Source organism: Tachysurus fulvidraco, chromosome 18, assembly GCF_022655615.1.
Source record: "Tachysurus fulvidraco isolate hzauxx_2018 chromosome 18, HZAU_PFXX_2.0, whole genome shotgun sequence".
NCBI lineage: Eukaryota > Metazoa > Chordata > Actinopteri > Siluriformes > Bagridae > Tachysurus > Tachysurus fulvidraco.
The window spans coordinates 19,882,728-19,904,843 of record NC_062535.1 but is presented as its reverse complement, the minus strand read 5'-3'; the positions used below and the strand labels follow the sequence as shown (position 1 = coordinate 19,904,843).

General features: G+C 42.0%; 1 protein-coding gene across 50 annotated transcripts in view; it reads left to right on the top strand.

The window, feature by feature from the left end:
- LOC113658466 (putative leucine-rich repeat-containing protein DDB_G0290503) overlaps positions 1-22,116 on the top strand; it is a 49,085-nt gene that overhangs the window by 17,430 nt on the left and 9,539 nt on the right. The window contains exons 35-51 of one of the 50 annotated variants that reach the window (XM_027170900.2): positions 72-134; positions 1,094-1,156; positions 1,281-1,334; positions 1,602-1,664; positions 2,433-2,504; positions 2,594-2,656; positions 10,948-11,010; positions 11,831-11,920; positions 12,228-12,290; positions 15,944-16,033; positions 16,150-16,212; positions 17,030-17,119; positions 17,435-17,497; positions 17,612-17,665; positions 18,261-18,323; positions 19,092-19,163; positions 19,253-19,315. In XM_027170900.2, coding sequence (XP_027026701.2) covers positions 72-134; positions 1,094-1,156; positions 1,281-1,334; positions 1,602-1,664; positions 2,433-2,504; positions 2,594-2,656; positions 10,948-11,010; positions 11,831-11,920; positions 12,228-12,290; positions 15,944-16,033; positions 16,150-16,212; positions 17,030-17,119; positions 17,435-17,497; positions 17,612-17,665; positions 18,261-18,323; positions 19,092-19,163; positions 19,253-19,315 — 1,152 coding nt within the window. Of the gene's footprint in view, positions 1-71; positions 135-1,093; positions 1,157-1,280; positions 1,335-1,601; positions 1,665-2,432; positions 2,505-2,593; positions 2,657-10,947; positions 11,011-11,830; positions 11,921-12,227; positions 12,291-12,404; positions 12,459-15,943; positions 16,034-16,149; positions 16,213-17,029; positions 17,120-17,434; positions 17,498-17,611; positions 17,666-18,260; positions 18,324-19,091; positions 19,164-19,252; positions 19,316-22,116 lie in introns of all 50 variants that reach the window. The other 49 variants (XM_027170905.2, XM_027170919.2, XM_027170913.2 and 46 more) reach the window with 49 other exon arrangements.

Sequence of the window (22,116 nt, the reverse complement as noted above, 5' to 3'; positions counted from 1 at the left end):
TTCATCAGCTTTGTTCTCTAAATAAAGGTGAAGATCATTTTCTGTGCTGTGATTTTCTTTCCCACAAACAGAATGTGAGCAGCAGCTGAAGCAAGAGCAGAGAGAAGTTTCAGACCTGAACATCAGTAACGCTGGTGAGATTCTATCTATCTATCTATCTATCTATCTATCTATCTATCTATCTATCTATCTGTCTGTCTGTCTGTCTGTCTGTCTGATTGTCTATCTATCTATCTATCTATCTATCTATCTATCTATCTATCTGTCTGTCTGTCTGTCTGTCTGTCTGATTGTCTATCTATCTATCTATCTATCTATCTATCTATCTATCTATCTATCTATCTGTCTGTCTGTCTGTCTGTCTGATTGTCTATCTATCTGTCTGTCTATCTATCTATCTATCTATCTATCTATCTATCTATCTATCTATCTATCTATCTATCTATATGTCTGTCTGTCTGTCTATCTATCTATCTATCTATCTATCTATCTATCTATCTATCTATCTATCTGTCTGATTGTCTATCTATCTATCTATCTATCTGTCTGTCTGTCTATCTATCTATCTATCTATCTATCTATCTATCTATCTATCTATCTATCTATCTATCTATCTATCTATCTGTCTGTCTGTCTGTCTGTCTGTCTGTCTGTCTGTCTGTCTATCTATCTATCTATCTATCTATCTATCTATCTATCTATCTATCTGTCTGGCTGTCTATCTATCTATCTATCTATCTATCTATCTATCTATCTATCTATCTATCTATCTATCTATCTATCTATCTATCTATCTATCTATCTGGCTGTCTATCTATCTATCTATCTATCTATCTATCTATCTATCTATCTGTCTATCTATCTATCTATCTATCTATCTATCTATCTATCTATCTATCTATCTATCTATCTATCTATCTATCTCAGCTCTTTAACACTCAGTTACAAACAGTTCACTGTCTCAGTTTCAGACCTACATAAAACTCTGCTCTTGACCCCTGTGACAGGCTGCAGGTTTCTGTTCCTCTTCTGTGCTCCACAGTCCAGCTGGTGTTTCATGTGTTTCATCTTCACATCATTTTCTCCCAAACAGAACTTAAAAATCAGCTGAAGAAAAAGGAGAAGGAACTCACAGATCTGAGTAACGTTAATGCAGGTCAGATATCCAGATATCTCTTTCATTCATTTTTATAAATTAATCTGATTTTTTTTCCACTAATTTGAAGTGAAAATCTTGTAATTGTCTCATAATGTTATGATCTCCTAAACACCAATTAAAGATCAGCTGAAGAGGAAGGAGAAGGAAATTTCAGATCTGATGAACAGTAACACAGGTGAGATCTGTTTCTCCACCTCCACTCTTGTTTAGTTGCATTTAGTTTTTGTATTTTGACTTTCCCTCATGGGAGGAAAAACTGAGCCGGTTATAGGAAGTGTCTGATGATGTGTGACAGCAAATGTGGAATGATGGAGCCGTGACCATCATCGCAATAAACAAAGAAAAAAACTTCAACATAGAATTAATTTGTAAAATATTTGTATAGTTACTGATGTATGTAAACATCATGGGTTTGATTATCATAAGATTCTCTCCCAAACAGAGCTTGGAGATCAGCTGAAGCAAAAGGAGAAGGAACTTTCAGACCTGAGAGACAATAATGCAGGTGAGAGACCAGTTTCTCCATCCAGACTTCATCATGCTACATCACTCTCCATCCCCATAGAGTGTGCTCTAATTGGTTGAGAACTTTAGGGATTAGTAGGATAGATTTGTGGCTTGGTAGCAACAGTCAGTTTTGCTGTATCACTGATAATAAATCTGTGGAATCATCAGTCTGGTTCCTCAGGACTAAAGAACTATCAGTCAGACGCCATCTTATCTTAAGGCATCATCTTCCTATCCTGAGCTATTCTTAATCTGTTCCAAAGTAACAAGGTGACACTGATTTGTAACGAGGGATCATCAATCTGCCTTAAAGTATTAACTCAGTCTCCAGTGATCATCATCCCACTAGGAGATATCATGGGCTTGTCTCGTAGTGTCATTGTTCAGTTCCAGGGTTTAATCATTCAGGGCTGTTCAGCAGCTTATGTTTATGTTCAGATGTTATCTGAAGGTGATATTGTTCCAGCTCAAGGTGCCTGTGATTTGGCTTGTGGTCCTTCTTCAGTGGTCACTGATCTCTAATGGAGTGTCCTTGTTCTGTCACAAGACAACAGAGATCCATCAGAAGGAGACTTGTATTTGAACCTCACACAGTTTTCTTCCAAACAGAAGATCAGCTGAAGCTGACTTACACTGTACACTCGACTGCTGCAGAATCGTAATTTGTGGATGTTGCTTAACGTGTTTCTGTTGCTTCCTGACTTTCAGACACACTGTATATCAAGGCTTTTGTTTGTTAACCCTTTATCTTCTGCATTTCCTGTAGGGGTGAAAGAGGAGAATGAACGTCTGCATGATCACCTGGCGACACTGAATGAGAAACTCAAGGCAACAGAGAGTGAGAATCTTTACCTCATGAAATCATTTTCAGCTCATTTCATGCTCAATTCTTGTTTATGATGTTTGACATGATTCTGTCCCAAACAGAGCTTGAACATCAGTTGAAGCAAAAGGAGAAGGAACTTTCAGACCTGAATGAGAAGAATGCTGGTGAGAGATCAGTTTTTCTACCCAGACTCCATCATTCTCCATTGTTCTTAGCCTGTTCTTTTTGGATGAGAACTTAGCGAGTAGTAGATCTGTTCTCAATCCTACTCATGATCCATCCTGAGCATCAGCAACAGTCTGTTTCTGATCTGCAGCATCCATCAATCCTGAGAGATCATTGAATCAGAACGAACTGTTGTTATTCTCTCTTGGTTTATTTTCGCATCAATTGTTGATTAATTTTCTTCTCTATTTTAGTTCATTCTTCAGTCCATTAACTCTTTTGTTTTCCATGTTCTTTGGAGATGTGATTAGAGAAAACGAGCGTCTGGGTGAAGATGTGAGGAAACTGAACAACCAAGTCAAAGCCCTGCAGGGTGAGACACTTTAAATTCCCTCACTTTCATCTCACTTCATTCTGAATATTTAAATCAGGGGTCTCCAATCTTACCCACTAAGGGCCGGTGTGGTGCAGGTTCTCATTCCAACCAAGCAGAAGTCACACCAGTGTCTACTAAAAGCCAAGAACAACTGATTAAACAGGTGGAATCAGGTGTGGCTTCTGCTTGGTTGGAATGAAAACCTGCCCCCACACCAGCCCTTTGTGGGTACGATTGGAGACCCCTGATTTAAATGAAAGACGATTTGTTTGTAAATGAAAGTGAACTGTAAGTAATTGGTTCTAAATAACTTCTAAGTCTAGATGAATATATTGACTTTTTAACAGATGATAAAGTTGGATTCAGAGAGCATTTACTGCTAGAGAAGGATTTCTCCTTCACTTACTGTACACACTCCACCTGTTTCATGTGGAAATGCTGTAGTCTTCAGAACTGAGGATCAAGATGTGATTAGAATCCATCTCGAAGTATCACTCACCCGCATCCTGCTCTGATCAGTCTGGGATTTAGGTGGCACTAATTTCCAGCTGTTGTTTTTCAAGAGTTCAGGCTTTCACCACATTCACAGCTGAGCTCCGGACTTCCTGTTAAGAGTCCTGAGAGTCGATGCTCTAAAGACTGTTTTCTAAAAGACTGCATTTGATTTTCTCCCAAACAGTAAGTGATGATCAGCTGAAGCAAAAAGAGAAGGAAATTTCAGACCTGAAGAAAGTGAACACCAGTAAGAACTCTTTCACTCTTTAGGAGTCTGAAGAACTTTATTCTTTAGTAAAAGCAGATTCTCTTTTATGACACTGATGACTTCAACCCTTTGTTTTTCTTCTTCTCTGTAGAGCTGCTTGATGAGAAGAAGAATCTGCAAGTACATGTGACCAACCTAAATAATCAATTAGAGGAGCTGAAGAGTGAGACACTTTACCTCAAATTCATCACATTTCATTACTTTGAGGAACTGAATTATGTTGGTTTAAATGGAGTACAATAAGCAGCATCACGAAGCTGTGCTGGTTTCACTGGGTTCATTCTCTTAAATGTTTAACTGGTTGAACTTGATGAGGATCAGATGGCAGTTAAGGTGGAGATCGTTAATCACTTATTCTTGTTCTTTTCTTTCACTCTGAACAGAAAAGCCAGTCACAGTCTCGCCTCCAGCGTCTCTACAGTTTGACTCCGACACAGCTCACAAGAATCTCCTGATCTCTAATGACCACCGGTCAGTGCGGGGTGTTAAGTACTCCATCGAGCGACCCTACAACCCGAGACGCTATGACACGGTGATTGCTGCCCTCACAATAACAGGCTTCAACGGTGGCCGAGCGTACTGGGAGGTACAGGTGAAAGAGCGCTTGTGCTACACTGTGGGTGTAGCAGCTGAAACTGCACCCAGAAAAGGAAATATCAGGTTCAGTCCCAGTAACAGCTACTGGGTCATACAGAAGGCGAACAATCAGCACTACATGCTAAAGAAACGACCTTTCCTGCTCCACCTCACGGACAAACTCAACGTCATCGGGGTATTCATCGACTTCGACACCGGGGAGGTGGCCTTCTACAACTCTGAAACCAGAACAATCCTCGGTAGCTGCAGGGGGAACCACTTCACTCATAAGCTCTACCCCTTCGTGGCTACGTGTGGCCGAGAGGGTCCAGAGGACTGGCCCATAGAGCTGCTGGATACTGGCTTCCCAACATGGCTTCATAACTAACACAAAGCAAAAGATGCATGCACGCAGGCACACACATGCACACCACTATATAAAGCTTTAAAAAGAATTATACCTTTGTAACTTTTACATTGATTTCTGAAATAAAAACAATCTGATTTGCTTTCAAGTTTCTGTGTTTCTGTTGTTTCTATCTACATTAGAACTCGACCAGCAGAGTTAAAGCAAAGAGGGCGATTATATGTGAGTGTTTATTAAGCACTATTCGGACGGGATTAGTTTTACGTGGGGACGTGGAGTAATGCAATTTTACCTCAGGACGTCTGTAATATTAATTGGCCAATTCGCACGGGACAAGACGTCTCAGTAAAACTAGCAGAAGTGGGAGGGGTCACTCGCTTTACGCACCACAGTAACCTCCTTGTCGTCATGTGCGTATGACGTCGCTTCCTGTTTCAAGCGCCTCCATGCTTGCAAAACGTGCCAAAACTACTTTTAAACAGGAAATGACGTAATTTTACCGTACATATTTACAGCGGGTCTATTCGGACGGGATCAGTATTACATGAGGTCATTTTTCCGGACCTTTTTACAGAAGGTAAAAGTCACCGTAATCTTCACTGACATTGTCCGTAATGATTACCGAGATGGCGCATTCGGACGGGACTAAAATCACAGAGAAGCACTGGTAATAATTACTTTACCCCCCACGTCCCCACGTAAAACTAATCCCGTCCGAATAGTGCTTTAGACACAACCTGTTACTACAGTAACGGGTTTATTCAGCTGATTAGTTAACTGCTAGACAACTAGTTTACATGTGGAACCAAACCTGTTAGAATATAATGTTACACGACCCAACACTCTGTTTTCCAACATGTAATAAAATACTGCTAAATAGAGAAGATAGATAGATAGATAGATAGATAGATAGATAGATAGATAGATAGATAGATAGATAGATAGATAGATAGATAGATAGATAGATAGATAGATTCTTTATTGTCATTGCACAGGGTACAACAAAATTAAGTGTCAGTCCTTATTGTGATCTGTGATCTGATTAATACTTTTTACAGGTAGTAGTAACGGCTGAGATATTACACTTAACATAGTGCACAGTGTCATACAGTTAACTACAACAATAACATTTACATTTAAATATTAGGTTATTGCACATTCAATGTCCTCTATACAGATTTGTAGTTTTAAATAAATAAATATGAGGTAGGAGCCTATGAAATGTGTAAATGTGAGTGTGTGTAGTACAAATAGTTCTGAATATTCAGTGATGGTGTTTTTTGTTGTTCTGTTCTGTGTAGAAACTGTTCCTGGGTCTTTTTGTGTGTGATGCGATGGACCTGAACCATCTACCAGAGGGTAGAAGGTCAAATAGAAGGTGTTCGGGGTGGGTTGGGTCTTTCAGTATGTTGTTTACTCTTGCTGCAGCTAAATAGTCCATCCAGGGATAGAATGAACTGGCAACCGGTGTAAACTGGTTTTATAGCATTTTTAACAATTCACATCGTCTCAAAGTGTAGAAACCGAAAAAAAATGTGAACGTTTAAAGTTAAAATGAAGTTACTATTTATCTCTAACATCTACCCCTAATGAGCAAGTCGGAGGTGATGATGGCAAGGAAGAACTCCCTGAGATGGTATGAGGAAGAAACCTTTAGAAGAACCAGACTCAGAAGTGAACCTCATCTTCATTTGGAGGGTAAAATGACAGTAAATAGTTGAGTGAACTTATAGGTAAGCACAAATTCTGAGTTCACCACAGACCCAACACTGATTCCTTCCTGACAATGTCTTCAAATGGTCTCTGATAAAAACAGGACGTCTGATTGAGGTACACCCTAATGTGTTTGTCCACAGTGACATTGTCAACAATGATGATGTATACACCTCCAGATATATGAATATGTCCCAATTTGTCCTCTCAAAACGGTCCTGCAATTGTGAGGAAATTCATCAGGCCAGGTTTTAACAGCCATTGTTGTAAGTGGAGCTTTTCTTCAGAGACAGTTGTATGTTGGAGCTAGGGGTATAGAGAGGTGAGCTGACTGGAATAGATGTTGTCATATTGTCCAGGGTGTCTTTAAATTCACATGAAACAGGATAAATGGAGTTCATAGGGTCATTTGTTAAATCTACTCAGGAAATTCACAGCTGTTGTTATTCCTCAAACTGCTGCTGACTCGACATGACCTTCTGCACACACTAAAGCAACATAGATGATTGTGATATAAAAAAAAGCTTTATATCACACAGCTCAGCTAAACATGGCTTGGAGTAGGTGGTTCTTACCAGAATTCAGTCACATGGTATTTTATCGCAATGCGAGTCAGCAGATGGAGGATAAAAAAAACATAACTATCAATACTAGCACAAACTGCAGAAGCAGAATTTTACAGAATTCTGTGAAGGTGGTCACTTATCACTCTCAGATATAACACAATATTAGTTGATTACACTGTAATAAAATGAAAAAAGCCATTTCTTATCCAGCATAGCATTCAAATGGACAAAGTGAAGAATGCTAAAATCTAAACCATTCAGAGGAAAGCTACACCTGTTCTACATGTTCACCTCCATCATCACTGCTCTTCTATCATCACCATCATCGCTGTTGCTCTTTCACCACCTTATTCACTGTTTCTCTATCATCACCTTCATCATCACAGCTGCTCTATCACCTTCATCATCACAGCTGCTCTATCATCACCTTCATCATCACAGCTGCTCTATCATCACCTTCATCATCACTGCTGCTCTATCACCACCTTAATCACAGCTGCTCTATCATCACCTTCATCATCGCTGCTGTTCTATCATCACCTTCATCATCACTGTTGCTCTATCATCACCTTCATCATCACTGCTGTTCTACCATCACCTTCATCATCACTGCTGTTCTACCATCACCTTCATCATCACAGCTGCTCTATCACCACCTTAATCACTGCTGCACTTCTCTGAGAGAGAGAGAGAAAGAGAGAGCATGTGTGTGTGTTTGTGTGTGTGAGTAAGAGAGAGAGAGAGAGAGAGAGAGAATGTGTGTGTGAGAGAGAAAGAGTGTGTGTATATGTGTGTGTGAGAGAATGTGTGTGTCTGTATGTTTGTGTGAGAGTGTGTGTGTGTGAGCGAGTGTGTGTGTGTGTGAGGATATATAAACAGATGAAGTGACCGTTACAGTTGATTAGAGCGATGGCGTGGATTCAGCTTCTGCTCTTCTCTCTTCTTCTCTCCTTCACTCCTCTCACTACACTGTCTCGCAGCGGTAAGTTCTCTTCTTACACACCTTCTAAATAACAACCACACATTAGAACCTAGAACCATGCGGCTGCACTACTGTTTGTTATACTGTGTCTGTTCCATGTGCTCTGTAACTTCTCATCTGTATGGCGATCAGGTTTGTGCTTTAATGTTTTAAACTCATGGTATCTTAAGTATGTAACCTAGTGAGCAGCATTAATGTAGTCAATGTTAGAGACGTCGCTCTGGATAAGGGGTCTGTCACATGCTGTAAATGTAAATGCTTTTCTCACACATTTTACTGATACTAATGATATTTTAGTTGAAGGTTTTTAAAGTGTAAAATGCAGCAGTTTGATGTAAAACCAAAGAATTGAAAAGTTAGATGTTGTTCTGTATAAACGTCTGTGTGATCTTGTGTTTTGTTTCTTTGGGATTTTTATAAATTTAAATTTAAATTATACGGGAGCTTTTTTTAATCTGTGGTGAAAGAATTGATGAAAGCCTGCAGTGTTTATGTTGATTCACTGTTATAATATTATGGTTATATTCTTTGATGTCAGACATTTTACAGCATTCTTTCATTAATTTCTCCTCAGTTCTCCTTCATCTAATCACTTATTTACCCCTTGTGTGTTGTTGGGGTCTGTGGGACCCGATTTCATAAACATCAATAGTTTTGAAAAAATTTGCTTCCTTGTAAATTTGTTGATTTTTTTTCCACTCATAACTTGATTAAATTTGATTCTTTTTTTTTTTATTACATTTTATTAAAAAACAACAAAAAACGAGTAGCACTTTAATTAATAAATGTGATGTAATAAAGTTAAAGGGCAAATTTTAACCATATATGCTGTTTAAATTGCTTGTAATTGGGATGAAGTAAACATCTGAAGAGTATTTTAACATAAAACTTTTGATCGTGTTGAATTAAAAAAACCCCAAAATGCAGCGGGTCGAACTGACCCACGATCACCGGCTGAGTAACAAACATACGAACATCGTACAAGGGTTAAGGCTGTTTGTCTTCACTGTTACTGTAAATCAGTAAAGATTTATTGTTTGAGTGCTGCACTGTCAGTGACTCCATGTACAAAAAACTTTGGAAATTGATGTCACGGTATATAAATTGTGTTTGTTTGTTTGTTTCAGTACCTGTAGATGAGCCTGATAATGATTCTGAGGTAAAATTTCACTAATCAGCAAAACACACTTCATTCTAGACATAAAACAAAAACTAAAGCTCACATTAAACACCTCATTCATTCTGTTTCTATTTCTGTTATTTTCCTCTCCGTCTTCAGAGCGCATTTAAAACTATTTGTGACGGTGAGTACAAAACTCTTTCACTGAAAATGATCAGCTGATACTGTGACGCTAGAGAATGAGTAAACAAATGTCCTTGACATAGTAACATATATTAGACAGGTTAACACTGTAGGTGTTTATTTCATGGTTTCATTTCATTGGTGTTCACATGTGTGTGGTCTGGTCAGATCGAGGGCACTAAGGACGGGTCTAGGGTACTTAGGTCAGGTTTGGGGAGGTGGAGGTCGGATGAGCTTGTCCGAGGTTAGATCAGATCTGGAAATTTGGTGGCAATTGGTCAAGGTGGGTGGTATTTCGGGTTAGGGAGATTAGGTCAGTTTGGGGAGGTTAAGTAAGGTTGAGAGGTTAAGTCAGGTCAGGAGAGGGTATTTCAGGTTGGGGAGGTTAGGTCATCTCAGGGAGGTTACTTGAGGTCAGGCGAGGGGATATTCGGTTAGGATGGTGGCGGTTATCTCAGCCCTTATTTGTGTACTTATACTGTTCTCTTGCAGGTATACAAATCGAACTGAGCAGATGCAACCAAAGACTGTTGGAAAAAATCAATTATAGGTCTAACATCGGTGAGTTCTTTTCATCGGTGATGTTTGTTTTCCTGCTTTGTTAAAGTTCTTGAACAGACATGAACATCTTTCTTTTTGTTTGAGACTTTTGTCTTTTTTAAATGTGTTTGATGTAATCAGACTGATGTTCTGTTCTCCAGAGAAGGATTTGTCTGTTCTGAAGGAACAGATTAAGCAGATCAGAGCCTTGTATTTAAACAGCTCTCAGGCATCCACACTTCAGATTGCAGGTGGAAATCATATCATCTATTACTTTTGATATTAATGTGAACATAATCCAACATCCTTCATGTGCATGTTTGGTTAGTTGTGTGTCAGAAATAAAGGGTGTTTGTTTCCCATAATTCACTGTTTCAGAAGCAGGAGTTGATTTGAAGGAAGTGTATGAAAACAACACCGAGTGTCAAAGAACAAACAACAGCAACGGTATATCCACACACACACACACACACACACACACACACACACACACACACAAAATGCATAAGATGACATTACTGTACAATGATACTGATACAATAATATAATACACTGTATTGCATTAGGTGTGTGTGTATGTGTGTGTGCAGTATTGCAGATTGTGTCACTACAGCAGCAAATTAAAGAATCGACACATTCACCTTTAATCCTTGATGAGATCAGAAAGTAGTTCTGTTGGCTTTATACTTTGCTCAAGACTTTCTGGTGTCCACACACCATCAGAAACACGCAACTGCCACAGACCTTTCTCTCTGAAAAAGTAGTTAAATCTCTGAGGTGTGTTACAACACCTTTACTGATTCATTAATGTAGTGCATTGGACTAGAGATGGACTTGAGCTTTGTGCAGGTACAGGATCCAGGGGGCAGGTGGTGGGATTGTTGGACAAGAAAATGTGCAGGACTTCTACTCTTAATAATGAAGAAAAATGTTGAAAATAAAGATGAGGGCTGGTGGGGACCCTGAACTTATGGAGCCATGACCATCATCGCAATAAACAAAGAAAAAAACTTCAACATAGAATTAATTTGTAAAATATTTGTATAGTTACTGATGTACGTAAACATCATGGGTTTGATTATCATAAGATTCTTTCCCAAACAGAACTTGGAGATCAGCTGAAGCAAAAGGAGAAGGAACTTTCAGACCTGAGAGACAGTAATGCAGGTGAGAGACCAGTTTCTCCATCCAGACTTCATCATGCTACATCACTCTCCATCCCAGCACAGTGTGCACTAATTGGTTGAGAACATTAGATAAATAGATAGATTGCTAGCATCCCAGTAGCAATAATAAGAAACAACAACACAGTCATCCCCTCAACCCAAACATGTGCAAATAAGAGAAATATTTTTTATATGAAATATAAAATTTAACTTGTCCAGTAGCAGCAAGTAAAGACAAGCAAATACAGGTGAAAAACTAAGGACAGTAGCAGATGATTCCGGGGTCTGTGGTTCCGTGTAGCAGCAGCTAAACAAATCCAAAGTGCAGGTCTGCTGGAATCTGATGAATTTTCTAGCTTGACTTGAACAAATGGACAGTAGGTGAAGGTCAGCACACAGAAAAGGACAGAGTTTTAGATCAACAAACTGGAGCAATAAACCAGACATGACTCAGCTGTAGTGGGCATGTGTGTCATGAAATAACACCGGAGTGACAAGTCACTATGACCACCTGTAGCATGGCCAGGACCCCCCCCCCCTGCTGGAGAGCTTAAGAACTACGAACTAAATGAGTTTATGTCTATGTGTTTGTATAAGTATAAAATGTTGTGTCTGTTGTATAACGTTGTATTGTATTTCACTCCTTGAATCCAGTAGGTTTCAGTGTTTCAGCTTAGTGTTTCAGTCTCATGATTTTTGCTGTTCTGCTGAAGCGCTTTGATGACGGTATCACATGATATCATGATGACACTGCAAGCACCGTTTGGTTAGGTGTGTGTCAGAAATGAAGTGTGTTTGTTTCCCATAATTCACTGTTTCAGACCTGTTGTCGGAGCTGAGAAAAAAAGGTAATGATTTGGAGGAACTGTATGAAAACCTGGCCAAGTGTCAAACAACAAACAACAGCAACGGTATATCTACACACACACACACACACACACACACACACACACACACACACACTATTGGACTAGTGATGGACTGGACCCTGAACATATACTGTAGGAAAATGGCAAAGAGAGATGGACTAAAGTGGCAGTTAAAAAGGTTTGGGAAGATGATGTGTGACAGGAAACGTGGAATGATGGAGCCATGACCATCATCGCAATAAACAAAGAAAAAAACTTCAACATAGAATTAATTTGTAAAATATCTGTATAGTTACTGATGTACATAAACGTCATGGGTTTGATTATCATAAAATTCTCTCCCAAACAGAACTTGGAGATCAGCTGAAGCAAAAAGAGAAGGAACTTTCAGACCTGAGAGACCGTAATGCAGGTGAGAGACCAGTTTCTCCATCCAGACTTCATCATGGTACATCACTCTCCATCCCAGCACAGTGGGGCATATACACAGACATGTGTGTGATTTTGACAGTTTTCTCCTAAACAATGCTTGAAGATCAGCTGAAGAAGGACATTTCAGAGATGACACACAATAACACAGGTGAGAGACGAATTTCTCCACCCGGACTCTTTCAGACAGCACAAAACAAACATCCAACTTGATCCAAACCAGACCATATGTAATGAGTACCATACCGGCAAGCTCAGCTGAGGCCCGTGATAACCGGCTGGTCTCCAAACTGGTGGATACTCCGATGAGGTCGGTTTGAGCGGCCGGCATCCCTAAGCCGTCGGCCTCACCAACTGGGTCGCCAGAACCAGCCGGACCGACCGGGTCGCCGGAACCAGCCAGACTGACCGGGTCGCCCTAACCAGGCGGGTTGCCAGCTGGACCGATGGAACCGAGCGGGTTGACGGAACCAGCTGGAACGACCGTGTCGACGGAATCGACCGGGTCGACCAGGGCGATGGAACCAGCCGGACCGACCGGGTCAACGGAACCAGCCAAACCACCCGGGTCGACCGAAATGACAGAGTCGGATAACGCAGTCGACATGGTTACACCCAAGCTCCCTGAACTCTCTGCCTGGCCTGAACCAACCAATTTTCCTGTTATCTGTCCCGTGCCAACCCCTCTACCTCCTGCCCCTGTTTACAGGCTCAGAGCACCACTTGATCCACCACCATGGGTTGCAATTATGGCCAGCTCGACCTGCGGCACCACCCTGGTCTCCAGTCCTGCTGTGATCTCTGGCCCCGCCTCCAGCACCACGCTGGTCTCCGGTCCTGCTCTGGCCTCTGGCTCCGCCTCCAGCACCACTCTGGCCGCCAACTCCGCTTTGGTCCCTAGCTCGACCTGCGGCACCACCCTGGTCTCCGGTCCCACTCTGGTCTCTGGCTCCGCCTCCAGCACCACCCTGGCCGCCAACTCTGCTTTGGTCCCTAGCTCGACCTGGGGCACCACCCTGATCTCTGGTCCTGCTTTGGTCTCTGGGCCCGCCTCCAGCACCACCCTGGCCACCAACTCTGTTATGGTCCCTGGCTCGACCCATGGCACCACCCTGGCTCCCAGTCCTGTCCTGGTCTCTGACTCTGCCTTCAATACCACCCTGGTCACCTGCTTTTCCAGCTCCGCCCTGGCTTCCTGCTCTTCCGGCTCCGCCATGGCCCCCTGCTCTGCCGGCGCCGCCCTGGCCCCCTGCTCTGCTAGCGCCGCCCTGGCCTCCAGCTCTGCCGGCGCCGCCCTGGCCTCCAGCTCTGCCGGCGCCGCCCGGGGCCTCCTGCTCGGCTGGCGCCGCCACTACACGAACTCGATCCGCCCTCCCACCCTGGTACCTTTAAGGTACATTATCAAATGCGCTAACAGTAGCCCCACTGCCTCGGTGGTAAAGGGGCATATGACCACCTGTAGCATGGCCAGGACCCCCCTGCCGGAGAGCTTAAGAACTACAGTGAGCTCTGGAGACATTCTGAGAGTTTGATTTACAGAAGGAACAGTGCACAAAAGATTATTTATTAAGAAGTTTGTGTCTGTGTGTTTATATAAGTATAAAATGTTGTGTCTGTTGTATAACATGTTGTATTTAATTCATATTTCACTCGTTGAATCCAGTGGGTTTCAGTGTTTCAGCTTTAAGTCTCATGATTTTTGCTGTTCTACTGAAGTACTTTGATAACAGTATCACATGATATTGTGATGTCACTGCAAGCAAAGGTTGGTTAGTTGTGTGTCACAACTTCACGTCTGCCCCGACTGCACTTACATCTCAGAGTATGCATTCCCCTACACCTTCGTTGTCGCATTTCTCAACTGTAGCTGCAGAAGAGATTTTACAACTCATCCAGTCCTGCAATCCTACCACATGCCCATTGGATCCACTCCCTTCCACTATGCTCCAGACCATCTCCCAAGACCTTCTGCCCTTCATTTCCACTATCGTCAATAGATCCATAGAATCTGGTCAGGTACCAACTATTTTCAAGGGAGCAAGGGTTATTACCATCCTAAAGAAACCTGCTCTGGATCCATCAGACATCAGTAACTACAGACCGGTATCACTGCTCTCGTTTCTTTCATAAATTCTTGAACGTATCGTCTATAAACTGTCTGTTTATCTCTCACTGAACAACCTCCAAGATCCCAACAGTCTGGCTTTAAAGCAGCTCATTCCACAGAAACAGCCCTTTTGGATGTCTCTGAGAAGCTACATGTTGCTAGATCAGCCAGAACTGTCATCCATCCTTATCCTCCTTGACCTTTCAGCAGCGTTTGATACGGTCAACCACCAGACTCTCTTGTCCACCCTCAGGAGTTTTGGGATTTGTGGATCAGCTTGGGAATGGTTCGCTTCCTACCTGGAAGGACGCTCATATCAGGTAACATGGAGGGGAGTGACATCTGCTCCACGCAGACTCTCCACTGGCATCCCACAGGGCTCAGTACTTGGTCCTCTTCTTTTCTCCCTGTATACTCACTCTCTTGGTGAAGTTATTTCCTCACATGTGTTCACTACCACTGCTATGCTGATGATACACAACTTATCTTCTCTTTCCCACCCTCAGATGCCACAGCCTCTGACCGGATCTCAGCATGTCTGGCAGAAATTTCATCATGGATGACTGCTCATCAGTTAAAGCTCAATCCTAGCAAAACTGAACTGCTGTTCATCGCAGGTGATTCATCCCCAGGTCATGACCTTGCTATATCCTTGCACAACGATCTGATCTCCCCTTCAGCCACAGCTCGCAACCTTGGGGTACCCATGGACAATCAACTGTCCTTTTCCTCTCATGTTACTAATGTGACTCGCTCATGTCGGTTTCTTCTCTACAACATTAGAAGGTACTTGTTCAGTCTCTTGTCATTTCTAGACTGGATTACTGCAATGCACTGCTGGCAGGTCTACCTATGAACGCAATCCATCCTCTGCAAATGATCCAAAATGCAGCTGCCCGGCTTGTTTTCAACCTTCCAAACTTCTCGCATACCACCCCGCTGCTGCGATCCCTCCACTGGCTTCCAGTAGCTGCACGCATCCGATTCAAAACACTGATGCTGGCCTACAAAGCCAAAAATGGACCAGATCCCGCTTACCTCAAAGCCCTCATCACTCCTCACACTGCACCTCACACCCTCGGATCTACAGCACTGCTCGACTGGTTCCACCATCTCTCAGGGTAAGAGGCAAGTTTACTACAAGACTCTTCTCTGTTCTGGCACCAGGGTGGTGGAACGAACTTCCCCTAGAGGTCCGGACAGCTGAGTCACTGGCTATTTTCATGCGGCAGTTGAAGACCTACTTATTCAGGAAACACTTCAACTAGCACTTCTTTTCTAATCTTTTGCATTTAAAAATAAATAAATAAATAAAACCACAACCTTTGACACTTTCATTGTAACTTTGAACAAAAGTTTTTAACTCATGGTATCTTAAGTATGTAAACTAGTGAGCCAGCAATAATGTATTCAATGTTAGAGACTTAAGCACTTATGTACGTTGCTCTGGATAAGGGGTCTGTCACATGCTGTAAATGTAAATGTGTCAGAAATAAAGTATGTTTGTTTCCCATAACTCAATGTTTCAGACCTGTTGACACAGCTGAAAGAAGCAGGAGCTGATCTGAAGGATGTGTATGATAACCTGAGCAAGTGTCAAACAACAAACAACAGCAACGGTATATCTACACACACATCACACATCAACATAGAATTAATTTGTAAAATATTTGTATAGTTACAGATGAACATAAACATCATGGGTTTGATTATCATAAGATTCTCTCCGAAACAGAGCTTGAAGATCAGCTGAAGCAAAAGGAGAAGGAACTTTCAGACCTGAGAGACAGTAATGCTGGTGAGAGACCAGTTTCTCCATCCAGACTTCATCATGCTACATCACTCTCCATCCCAGCACAGTGTGCTCTAATTGGTTGAGAACATTAGATAAATAAATAGATTGCTAGCATCCCAGTAGCAATAATAAGAAACAACAACACAGTCATCCCCTCAACCCAAACATGTGCAAATGAGAGAAATATTTTTATATGAAATATAAAATTTAACTTGTCCAGTAGCAGCAAGTAAAGACAAGCAAATACAGGTGAAAAACTAAGGACAGTAGCAGATGATTCCGGGGTCTGTGGTTCCGTGTAGCAGCAGCTAAACAAATCCAAAGTGCAGGTCTGCTGGAATCTGATGAATTTTCTAGCTTGACTTGAACAAATGGACAGTAGGTGAAGGTCAGCACACAGAAAAGGACAGAGTTTTAGATCAACAAACTGGAGCAATAAACCAGACATGACTCAGCTGTAGTGGGCATGTGTGTCATGAAATAACACCGGAGTGACAAGTCACTATGACCACCTGTAGCATGGCCAGGACCCCCCCCCTGCTGGAGAGCTTAAGAACTACAAACTAAATGAGTTTATGTCTGTGTGTTTGTATAAGTATAAAATGTTGTGTCTGTTGTATAACGTTGTATTGTATTTCACTCCTTGAATCCAGTAGGTTTCAGTGTTTCAGCTTAGTGTTTCAGTCTCATGATTTTTGCTGTTCTGCTGAAGCGCTTTGATGACGGTATCACATGATATCATGATGACACTGCAAGCACCGTTTGGTTAGGTGTGTGTCAGAAATGAAGTGTGTTTGTTTCCCATAATTCACTGTTTCAGACCTGTTGTCGGAGCTGAGAGAAAAAGGTGCTGCTTTGGAAGAACTGTATGAAAACCTGGCCAAGTGTCAAACAACAAATAACAGCAACGGTATATCTACACACACACACACACACACACACACACACACACACACACACACACACACACTATTGGACTAGTGATGGACTGGACCCTGAACATATACTGTAGGAAAATGGCAAAGAGAGATGGACTAAAGTGGCAGTTAAAAAGGTTTGGGAAGATGATGTGTGACAGGAAACGTGGAATGATGGAGCCGTGACCATCATCGCAATAAACAAAGAAAAAAACTTCAACATAGAATTAATTTGTAAAATATCTGTATAGTTACTGATGTACATAAACTTCATGGGTTTGATTATCATAAGATTCTCTCCCAAACAGAGCTTGGAGATCAGCTGAAGCAAAAGGAGAAGGAACTTTCAGACCTTAGAGACAGTAATGCAGGTGAGAGACCAGTTTCTCCATCCAGACTTCATCATGCTACATCACTCTCCATCCCAGCACAGTGGGGCATATACACAGACATGTGTGTGATTTTGACAGTTTTCTCCTAAACAGAGCTTGAAGATCAGCTGAAGAAGGACATTTCAGAGATGACACACAATAACACAGGTGAGAGACGAATTTCTCCACCCAGACTCTTTCAGACAGCACAAAACAAACATCCAACTTGATCCAAACCAGACCATATGTAATGAGTCTGTCTGTGTTTTCCTTTGTTTCTGTCTGCTGCCCTGCCCTGTTAATTGTTTGCTCTGCCCACTTCTTGGTTACCATGGACACTAATTGTACTCAATCATTCCTCCAGGTGTGCTGTCTTTGTCTCTGATTGTCTCTGCTTTGTTAATGGTTCTTGTTCACTATATCTACTCTGTTTGTTCACTTCCCTGGTGTTAGTCGTTGTTGGTGTAGTGTGTTGTCTGGTTATGTATCTGTTCCCTGTTCTGCTCTGTTTTGCCTGCTTATCTGTGTGCTTGTTTCTTGTCTTGGATTAATAAAACTTCAAACTGCATTTGGATCCTCACTCGCCTTTGTCTCACCGTGCCTCATCATGACACCATAACTTGTTTAGCTGCATTTTATTTTCATATCAGAGAAATAGAAAGTGCCTGATGATGTAGTTAGAGCTCAGTTGTAAAATATTTGTATAGTAACTGATGTAAGTAAACATTATGGTTTGATTATCATAAGATTCTCTCCCAAACAGAGCTTGAAGATAAGCTGAAGCAAAAGGAGAAGGAACTTTCAGACCTGAGAGACAGTAATGCAGGTGAGAGACCAGTTTCTCCATCCAGACTTCATCATGCTACATCACTCTCCATCCCCATAGAGTGTGCTCTAATTGGTTGAGAACTTTAGGGATTAGTAGGATTGATTTGTGGCTTGGTACCAACAGTCAGTTTTGCTGTATCACTGATAATAAATCTGTGGAATCATCAGTCTGGTTCCTCAGGACTAAAGAACTATCAGTCAGATGCCATCTTATCTTAAGGCATCATCTTCCTATCCTGAGCTATTCTTAATCTGTTCCAAAGTAGCAAGGTGACACTGATTTGTAACGAGGGATCATCAATCTGCCTTAAAGTATTAACTCAGTCTCCAGTGATCATCATCCCACTAGGAGATATCATGGGCTTGTCTCGTAGTGTCATTGTTCAGTTCCAGGGTTTAATCATTCAGGGCTGTTCAGCAGCTTATGTTTATGTTCAGATGTTATCTGAAGGTGATATTGTTCCAGCTCAAGGTGCCTGTGATTTGGCTTGTGGTCCTTCTTCAGTGGTCACTGATCTCTAATGGAGTGTCCTTGTTCTGTCACAAGACAACAGAGATCCATCAGAAGGAGACTTGTATTTGAACCTCACACAGTTTTCTTCCAAACAGAAGATCAGCTGAAGCTGACTTACACTGTACACTCGACTGCTGCAGAGTCGTAATTTGTGGATGTTGCTTAACGTGTTTCTGTTGCTTCCTGACTTTCAGACACACTGTATATCAAGGCGTTTGTTTGTTAACCCTTTATCTTCTGCATTTCCTGTAGGGGTGAAAGAGGAGAATGAACGTCTGCATGATCACCTGGCAACACTGAATGAGAAACTCAAGGCAACAGAGAGTGAGAATCTTTACCTCATGAAATCATTTTCAGCTCATTTCATGCTCAATTCTTGTTTATGATGTTTGACATGATTCTGTCCCAAACAGAGCTTGAACATCAGTTGAAGCAAAAGGAGAAGGAACTTTCAGACCTGAATGAGAAGAATGCTGGTGAGAGATCAGTTTTTCTACCCAGACTCCTTCATGCTCCATTGTTCTTAGCCTGTTCTTTTTGGATGAGAACTTAGTGAGTAGTCGATCTGTTCTCAATCCTACTCATGATCCATCCTGAGCATCAGCGACAGTCTGTTACTTATTTGAACACTCTCACTGTTAGTAAACACTCAGTGTTAGAACACGGTTGGGATTCGAATACGTCCAGGAGTTAGTACACTCTCAGGGTTAGAACATACAATATCAGTAAATGCTCCAGTTAAGTGGAGAACAATAGTAGATGATGCTGGTGTCCGTGGTTCTGTGTAGCAGCAGCTAAATAAATCCAAAGTGCAGGTCTGCTGGAATTTGATGAATTTTCTAGCTTGACTTGAACAAATGGACAGTAGGCGAAGGTCAGCACACAGAAAAGGACAGAGTTTTAGATCACCAAACTGGAGCAATAAACCAGACATGACTCAGGGGTAGTGGGCATGTGTGTCATGAAATAACACCGGAGTGACAAGTCATTATTACCCCTTTTCCACCAAAAGGAATCGGGTGCTGGTTCAGAGCGAGTGCTGGTTCTGGTTCAGAGTTGGTTCCACTGGAGAACCTTCTAAGAAACTGTTTCCCTTTCCATCGGTTAGAGAGCATCACAAAGCTGAGTGTGCCGTCACCGTATACATGTCACGTGTCCCAGCAATGTTAGTGAAGCAGCGACAAACACAAACACAACAACAGCAATGGTGGATGTTGCTTTACTGTTAATGCTCATGGCTTTGTGAACCTACACTGGCATCCAAATGCAGCGAATCTGACGTGTACGTGCAGCTCCATGTAATCTGTATAAACAGAGGTTGTGATCGAGAAAGTACTTAACATTACTTTATCATTAACACACAAAAAATTTAGCCTTAGCATGTAGCTACCTACTATCGTGTGCTGATAATGTATCATATTGAGATAAAAGTGTATTAAACATTAGTATACTTAAGGTACATTATCAAATGCGCTAATAGTAGCCCCGCCCCCAGCCCCTGACACAAGTGGTTCTTAAGTCTAGACCAGCGACGTTTTGGTGCTACTTAAGAACCACTTTTCCTGGTAAAGAGCAATAAACTTTAAAGCAATAGAGCAATAAACAAAGCTCCTGCTTTGGCTGTCGAAAAAGAAAGAACTGGTTCTAAATTAGGCTCCGAACCTGCACTCAAACTGCCTCGGTGGTAAAGGGGCATATGACCACCTGTAGCATGGCCAGGACCCCCCCTGCCAGAAAGCTTAAGAACTACAGTGAGCTCTGGAGACATTCTGAGAGTTTGATTTACAGAAGGAACAGTGCACAAAAGATTATTTATTAAGAACTAAATGAGTTTGTGTCTGTGTGTTTGTATAAGTATAAAATGTTGTGTCTGTTGTATAACATGTATTTAATTCATATTTCACTCGTTGAATCCAGTGGGTTTCAGTGTTTCAGCTTTGTCTCATGATTTTTGCTGTTCTGCTGAAGTACTTTGATGACAGTATCACATGATAATGTGATGTCAGTGCAAGCACCGTTTGGTTAGTTGTGTGTCACAACTTCACGTCTGCCCCGACTGCACTTACATCTCAGAGTATGCATTCCCCTACACCTTCGTTGTCGCATTTCTCAACTGTAGCTGCAGAAGAGATTTTACAACTCATCCAGTCCTGCAATCCTACCACATGCCCATTGGATCCACTCCCTTCCACTATGCTCCAGACCATCTCCCAAGACCTTCTGCCCTTCACTACCACTATCATCAATAGATCCACAGAATCTGGTAAGGTACCAACTATTTTCAAGAGAGCAAGGGTTATTACCATCCTAAAGAAACCTGCTCTGGATCCATCAGACATCAGTATCTACAGACCGGTGTCACTTCTCTCGTTTCTTTCATAAATTCTTGAACGTATTGTCTATAAACTGTCTGTTTATATCTCACTGAACAACCTCCAAGATCCCAACAGTCTGGCTTTAAAGCAGCTCACTCTACAGAGACAGCCCTTTTGGATGTCTCTGAGAAGCTACATGCTGCAAGATCAGACAAACTGTCATCCGTCCTTATCCTCCTTGACCTTTCAGCAGCGTTTGATGCGGTCAACCACCAGACTCTCTTATCCACCCTCAAGAGTTTTGGGATTTGCGGATCAGCTTGGGAATGGTTCGCATCCTACTTGGAAGGACGCTCATATCAGGTAACATGGAGGGGAGTGACATCTGCTCCACGCAGACTCTCCACTGGCATCCCACAGGGCTCAGTACTTGGTCCTCTTCTTTTCTCCCTGTATACTCACTCTCTTGGTGAAGTGGGTTCACTTACCACTGCTATGCTGATGATACACAACTTATCTTCTCTTTGCCACCCTCAGATGCCACAGCTTCTGACCGGATCTCAGCATGTCTGGCAGAAATTTCATCATGGATGACTGCTCATCAGTTAAAGCTCAATTCTAGCAAAACTGAACTGCTGATCTTCAGGTGATTCATCCCCAGGTCATGATCTTGCTATATCCTTGCACAACGATCTGATCTCCCCTTCAGCCACAGCTCGCAACTTTGGGGTACCCATGGACAATCATCTGTCCTTTTCCTCTCATGTTACTAATGTGACTCGCTCATGTCGGTTTCTTCTTTACAACATTAGAAGGTACTTGTTCAGTCTCTTGTCATTTCTAGACTGGATTACTGCAATGCACTGCTGGCAGGTCTACCTATGAACGTAATCCATCCTCTCGAAATTATCCAAAATGCAGCTGCCCGGCTTGTTTTCAACCTTTCAAACTTCTCGCATACC